This window comes from Schistocerca nitens, chromosome 2 (assembly GCF_023898315.1).
Source record: "Schistocerca nitens isolate TAMUIC-IGC-003100 chromosome 2, iqSchNite1.1, whole genome shotgun sequence".
Lineage (NCBI taxonomy): Eukaryota > Metazoa > Arthropoda > Insecta > Orthoptera > Acrididae > Schistocerca > Schistocerca nitens.
In genome coordinates this window covers 1,157,719,462-1,157,727,256 of record NC_064615.1, presented here as the reverse complement: position 1 = coordinate 1,157,727,256, position 7,795 = coordinate 1,157,719,462, and the positions used below count along the sequence as shown (strand labels likewise).

The 7,795-nt window shown below is 44.7% G+C and overlaps 1 protein-coding gene across 1 annotated transcript in view; it reads left to right on the top strand.

Moving 5' to 3' along the window:
• The first annotated feature begins 1,998 nt into the window (after positions 1–1,998).
• LOC126235611 (neuroblast differentiation-associated protein AHNAK-like) overlaps positions 1,999–7,795 on the top strand; it is a 109,502-nt gene continuing 103,705 nt past the window's right edge. Inside the window, exon 1 of the mRNA XM_049944323.1 lies at positions 1,999–2,011. Coding sequence (XP_049800280.1) covers positions 1,999–2,011 — 13 coding nt within the window. The remainder of the gene's footprint in view (positions 2,012–7,795) is intronic.

The window sequence follows — 7,795 nt, the reverse complement described above, 5'->3', positions numbered from 1 at the left end:
ACCAGGCTTTTCTATGTTTAAAGGTGATGCTTAACTCTGCCCCTTGCCTTACTTCCTTCTTTACGGACCACCCCTTGGTTGTGGCAGCTGATGCATCGGCATACGGCACTGGGGACCTCCTCATGCATCAGAATGTCAATGGCTCTGAACAGCCCATCACTTATGATTCTAAGATGTTTACCCCAGCACAACAGAACTACTCCCAGATTGGAAGGAGGCCCTGGCAATAGTGTTCGGCATCCAAAAGTTTCACAACTATCTCTTTGGAGCAAAGTTCACTTTCCTGACAGACCATAAACCCTTAGTTATGCTTTTTGGGCTCCACTCCCACATTCCAGAGTGGACGGCTCATCATATCCAGCACTGGGCATTATTTTTATGGAATTACACTTACACCATCCAGTATAAGCCAACCGCCTGTGATGCTAATGCAGACGCTTTGTCACATCTCCCAGCAGGTCCAGAACCTGTGTTTGATGAACAAATGGTCCTCTGTTTCCACATTGATTCCACCCACCAGGACACGCTGAATGCTCTGCTTCTTATGGCTGCTCACATTGCCACGGCTACATGCCGAGACCCTGTCTTGTGGCAGGTCCTCCGCTATGTGGTCCACTGGTAGCCCATCTATTTTACTCATTGGATGTGGACCAACTTCAGCCCCTGGCACCCACTGTACCACAGTCTCTCCATGGCCGATGATGTCCTTCTGTTAGCCATGGAGTCTGATCCCATCAGGTAGACATCCCTCCAGATTTGTGGCATCAAGTGCTCAGTTTGTTACACTGTGGGCACTGGGGTATGTCCCACATGAAATTTTTGGCTCGTTCGCACATGCATTGGCCAGACAGCAATGATGATGTTGACCAGCTCATCCGTGGGTGCACTTTGTGTGCGCGTCACCAGGCAAGCCCCTCCTCAGTCATTTGCACCCTGGCTTGTACCTCAGCAGCCATGGCATCGCACCCATCTTGATTCTGAGTGCCCGTTTTTGGGGTCTGTGTGGTTACTTATCATTGACACCTACTCCAAATACCCATATGTTGACCGTGTGGCGGCCACCGCCAAGGAGGCCACACTCATGGCCCTGGCCCAGGTTCTCACCACTGAGGGCCTGCCTGACACATTGGTCTACCATAATGGCCCACCAATACATGGTGTCCTCCTTCCATGACTTCTGTCTGGCCAATGGTATCAAACATATCCTCCAATGGCGCAGCAGAGAGGCTTGGCCACACGTTTATACAGCTGACAAATGCAGTCTGAACATCTCCAACCACATCGACCCTCACCCTGTTCTTGAGCACCTATCACACCACGCCACTTGACGGACATAGTTCGGAGGAAATACTCCATGGGTGACAGCCACAGACCCTGCTGCATTTGCTGATGCCATCCTCTTCCTGCCCCCGCTCTTGGCCCTCTCAGCATTACGGCCCCAGCACGGTAGTGTGGGCCCACGTTTACAGGAGCAAGGCGAGTTGGACACCTGCCAGTCATTGCAACCCATGGGTGGCATGAGACATCAGTGCACACGCTGAAAGGGATGGAGTGCCGCCATCATAATCAGCTCCGCCCACGTTCCCCTGTGGGACTCCCGCCACCACCTCCTCAACCACTACCTCCTTCAGGTACACATGTGGTCCTTGAGTCACCGCCACTGCCCCAATTGTTGCCTCCCGGCCAGCCTGACACCAGCCCTCCCCGCCCCCAGATGGATCGGCAGCTCCCTCAGCTGCCATGACCTCTGGGTTGGCCATCATGAACACCTCAGACGTCCTTTCCATGTACGAGTGGCCTTTGTCGATTTATGAGGTTTTCACTTGTGACCCCGTTGCTTATTGCTTGTTGTTGGTCTTTGTGTCTCAGTATCTTGCTCAGTCATCTGTCGTTGCGTCTGTTTTTCCTTTCCTGTTCATCTGTCTTGTTTGTTTGTGGGCTGCTCCCATTCGGTACCACTGCACTTTCATTGACAGCATACCTGCAGCCATTCTGGTCATGGTTACAACAGGTAGTCAGCGAGATGGGCTGACTATGAATGTCATCCCATATGAGCAGCATGATGCCCCTATGAGAGGTAATACTGGCCTCAGGGGGAAGATCAAAGCAAATCAGTAAGAAATTTGAAAGCTCAAAGCGGTCATGAGGGCACAATTTCGTTTCCTGAAAGCACAGTACAAGGGGGCACTTCAACACTAAAAGCAGTCGCAAATCCTCACTGTGGGACTGAAGGTGGTGAATGTTTCATTGGAGAACAGTCATGATGAACAGACGTTGGAGTGTCACCTCGGCAGATGCTGAGTGACAGCCTAGGAAGAGGTGCTACTACAGAGTGCAGACACAGGAGGATCCTGCTCCATGGAGTCAGACAGAAACATCAGATCGCTTGTGCGGGCAGTCTGTGGAGTCCAGTGCCGAAAAACAGTTTTTAGTGAACATCGGCATCATGGAGGCTGCCCGGGCTAAGGTATTACGTGCCGACACCATCAAAGAGGATCTTCAGGGTGGCAAAAGGAGGACTGTTTGCCTTTGGAGGACTTCTTCGAGCCCTCCCAGTTGATGACTCAAGTGTTGTTTGGCTGGAGGGACGGAGTAAGTCTTCATGGGAGTACTCCTTCTGGCCTTTCCGGCCTACCGGTTGTGTAGCTGGTTGCTTGGGCCCTTGAGGCAAGAGTTTGGCGGTTTCTTGCAAAGCAGGACAGAGGGATGGCGATGCTACCTTGACACTGGGCAATTTCATGTCCTCAGAGTTGAATTGGAGGTTGTATGTCTGCCTGGCCACGTCTTTCATGGAGTAAGGGGTAACAAAAACAGAAATAGATGCCAGACAGGAGAACACAGGGTTTGTGACTACCCAGTAACTGGATAAGGCACCTTTTCCTTTAACTGGATCTCTTGAACACCATGCACACCAAGATACACTGGTCACTCCTAATATGAATTCGCATGGCCGCATTTGCAGTTGATACAGCAGGGAGATAGAGGTGGACGATCGCCCTCGTGCTCATCCCTACCACAGGTGACATGTGGCTGGGTGTTGACAAGATGTTCTAGAGTGGTTAAAATGATGACATTGGTAGCAGCACATTGGGTTTGGAATGTATGGCAATTTGGAAAGTTTACTGCTCAAGCACACACCCCACCCTGAGACTGGCCTACAGCAGGAGGAACGAGAGAATCTGACCTGTCAACACGGGGCTGGGAATTATGAGTCACCCAGTTACCTGTTATGCACAGATGCATGGGCCAGCCTTTAGGAGCACACAGCGAGCAAGAAGAGAAAAAGAGGACCCTCGAACGCAGAAGCAGAGGAACGAGAGAAGGGAAAATGGAGCGGAACACAAAGGTGAGATTGTTTGTACATCAGTGAGAGAATGCTGGACATTCCCAAGAATACCCCAGACATGTTCCCCAAGGGGAAAAAGAACAGCAAGATGATTGACATAGAACACAAGAGGGAAAAGGTGCTGCAAAGCCTGGAGCCCCATGGTAGCCAAGAATGAACCCACCAAGGAATGGCGTGCCCCCGGAAAGGGGGGGGGGGGGGCGGTGTTACCAAGCTACCAAGTGGTGGCATGAGAAAAAAATACACACACACACACACACACACACACACACACACACACACACACACGTACGTTTAACTTGTACAAACATTTGGAGCCACTCCACTTACATTACATTGCTAATAAAATTGGTTTGCTATATTTTTAGGTGGGGCTCATGTGTCTTGCCCCATGGCCACCCCTCACTCTCTGCAGTCCTGGTTGCAATGGCTGAGCAGTTTCTCAAAACCGCACACTCCTGTTCTCAACACTAAACAATACTGAGGGTCACGTACTGAGGGTCACGTAATGAGCAATGTCCACTGGACAGTGGACAACTGGAAGCAAGGGACTAGGAGTGAAGTGACAAATCATTCTATATTCCATGGCAATGTGACTGAAGGATTTGGGTTAGCTGAATGCTGGCTGAACTTTACCTGCCATCATCTTTAGTACCAACAACCATGTGAAGAGGAGGCAGTGTTACAGTATGCAATTCCTCATCGTTAACTTGTTGTCCTCTTATTGCACTTTAGAAAATGCTAAATTCAGAAGGATAATTATGTATTTGATGGTAGTGTACTGTCTACAGCAGAGGAAGTGTTCAGACACAAAGACTGACAATCAGCTCAATAATGCCGCCTGTCACTGAGCAGCATTGTGAGGCGAAGGTTTATGGACAATGACATTCCTGAAGTGAACTTGGGTGCCAATGTTCCAACCTGAAAGCAATGGATCATCTTAGGGATGAGTAATAATGGTGACATCATTCCAAACCTGATGTCCAACATCTCACCTTCTTTGGGTTTAGCTCTCGAGGAAGAATGGGCTGCCATTCCTTCACAGAGGTTCAGACGTCTCAATGAAAGTACAAACAGAAGAGTTCAAGCCACCATAAAGGAGAAGGGTGGACACACTCCATCTTAATGTCCACTAATAGTTGTCCTGATACATTTGATTCACAAGCCTCCCACTGTGGGCTCTCACTACTACTCACCCACTGAGTGCCTGGCACCTCCAGCTCTCGCTTCTTTACTGGGTACGGCATCTTCCTCGAGTTGCCGCCGTCTTCCAGCAGCTGCAACTGTACACACAGAGAGGAAGGCATCTCTTAATAACTTTATTTACTGCTTTAGTGATGTGCTCCTTCTACTATTCCCACATTATGGCTGCAATGACTGGAACATATGTTAATTTTAACACACACCGTTGCCATACTGAACCTCTAATCAATCTCAGAAGACATTACGAAGAAACTGAAAGCCACATTCATGGTCTGTGTAAAAAGGAAACTTTTAGACAGTGTCAATTAGCATACAACTTTCATTGAATATGCTTGTACATAAAACTTCAAAGCAGTGATGCCTTCGTAATGAATGACATTTTAAAAAATGTCATTAATACAGTATGAAAATAATAACATAAAACAACTTGTCATATTGTTCATTAGATTTATTTCCATTTTGTAGATGGTGAATTTTCGACATGGAACAATATGCATCTTCAGCACTGGAGAGTTTTAGCAGCAGCTTTCAGTGAGAAACTATGTGCTTGGCTGTGGAAATAGGTACTCCGTGGGTCACCACACTGTCCTGCTGATGCATAGGCTTCCAAAGGGCAGTTATTTCAATAAATTATACATGCAGTGAGACACAGAAGAGGAATGTTGGAATTATAACAATTCTCTCTTCTATACTGAATGAATGAAAGTGGTCTTTTAGGGTGTGAGTGTGTTTTCTATGACTGTTGAAAAACAACAACAACTACTACTACTACAACAATACCAATAATGTCTGCAGGAAGGATGAGTTGGAGAATCTTTGTTATCCTTCCAAACTCTGTGTCAGACATTCAAAAATCATATAAAGGGTTGCCATGCTCCAATGTATTTACATCACAGATGAAAATGGTAAAATAGGTAGAAGCAATAACCACACCTGTAAATTACTAATAAAGTACTTTGATCAACTCTTGAACTGTAAACAACTGAATTGTTCCATCATCTTTCGGGTGTGCACTTGGGACAGCGACAATTCTTCTTGTAATATTTCAGCTAGAAACCTCCCAGCAATCTTCAAGACGAGTCGGAGACTGAGTTCATAGCATTTGCGCATGCCTATTTATATGGAGAGTCATGTGATACAAAGCTGCTGAGGTTCGAAAGCCCATGCGTCAAAGATATCAAAGTCGCCACTACTGCACAAGTCATAGTTAAGATTTATATAGCAAAGATACACATATAAGCACAGAGTGCAAACAAAATAGTGCTGCTGCGAATCCACCGTGCTTGTAAATAAATAATTAATCTTTAAAAGAGGTAACATCTGTCAGAAGTGAAGATGCAGAAATTCTTTCTGAACGAAGGTGTGAAATAAGTGGTTTCCAAGCATTGTCAAGATGAAATCCTTCGTCATGGTTTAGCAGGTTGTCGGCTAGTTGTATTTCTACAGCTTCCTTAACAACTGAGTCCCAGAAAGATGAAGCAGTAGTTAAAATCTTAACATCTATATAATCCACGGCATGGCCAGTAGAAATGCAATGTTCAGCAACTGCTGATTTGTTGGACTGAAGAAGACGTGTGTACCGCTGGTGTTCGACGCATCGTTCCTGTACAGTGCACGTGGTTTGCCCTATGTAACATTTTGCACACTCACAAGGGATTTCATAAACTCCCGCCTTTTGCAAGAGCAGATCATCCATAACAGATCCCAACAAGGCTGCAGTCTTAGCGGGTGGGCGGAATATCACATCCACTTTATGTTTCTTCAAGATTCCAGCAATTTTAGAAGAAATATCACCCACGTAATGGAGAAAGGCCGTAGATTTCACTTCACTTTCCACTTCCTCATCCTTTTCCTGTGATTTTTCTGCAGTTTTTATTTGCAGGGCTTTCTTAATCTGCTGTTGCGAATAGCCATTTCTCCGAAATATTGCAAGAAGAATTGTTGAGCTAAGGTCATCCAACAATCTTCACAATTATAAACCCATATCTGAACCAAAACAAATTTAAATAGGTGTTCTTCAGGGCAGCATTCTGTGCCTGTTGTTGTTTCTAATTTATATCAATGATATACAGGCTCCAGACAGCTCAGCCAAAATTCTACTATTTGCAGATGACACGAGTATCATAATTAGTCATAAAAAAGAATCACTGTGTACTACAGATGAAAAAATGCTCTCATACATACAGTCATGGTTTTATTCAAAAAGGGTCACCATGCCACCATGCTCCAATGTATTTACATCAGAGACGAAAATGGTAAAATAGGTCTAAACAATAACCACACATGTAAATTACTAAGAAAGTACTTTGATCAACTCTTGAACTGTAGAGAACTGAATTGTTATCTAGAATTTCCAGATATTTGATGAAAACATGGAAGCAGATCTACCACCTACAGCAAACAAACAAACAAGAAAAACCCTGAAAAACAAGAAAGCCAGTGGAGAAGAAATAAAATCATCTCAACCAGAACTGGTGTCAAGCAGAAATGACAACTAACCTTCAGATTATGTCTGAAGAAATATGGGAAAATGAAAAGATTCCAGAAGACTGGAAAGTGGCTCCTATGCATCCTGTGCACAAAAAAGTCATAGGCATTATCTAAATAATTGCACAGGTATATATCTGTTGCCAGTGGGCTGTATTATATTTTTACCAATATTACTAAACAAGAGAGAAGTAACACTGGACAGCCATTTGGGAGAATATCAGAGTGGATTTAGAAAGATCAAATCTGGCTCAGAACAGAATTTCAACTTTAAGTCCATACGAATTCTAAAGACATAGTTTTAACATTTACAGGTTTTAGAAAAGCATTTGATTGACAGGTAAACAGTGTGTAAAGTGACTCGAGAACTTGGCATTACACTAAACTAGCTAACCTTATTCGTGAAACACCCACACACTGAAGCATAAGTAAAGTTTTGGTGTGAAACACCTAAGGCACTCAAAACAACAGGTGAAATGCAGGGTGACAACATGTTTCCACACCTTCTCAACTGCATCTTAGAGGAAATAGTAAGATAATTGAAACAAAAGGCAAAGAACATAAGCTGTCACAATGAGACTGGAGACTTCAGGAAAAAGAGATACTGAAATTCAGTGTCTAGTATTTGCAAATGATTATGCCATTCTTTATAAAAATATAACAAATTCAGAAATACAAATCAACCTCTTAGAAGGAATAGCTAACAAAGCAGCTTTAAAAGTTTCTGTAGAAAAAATTTTTTAGGACAAACATAAAAAA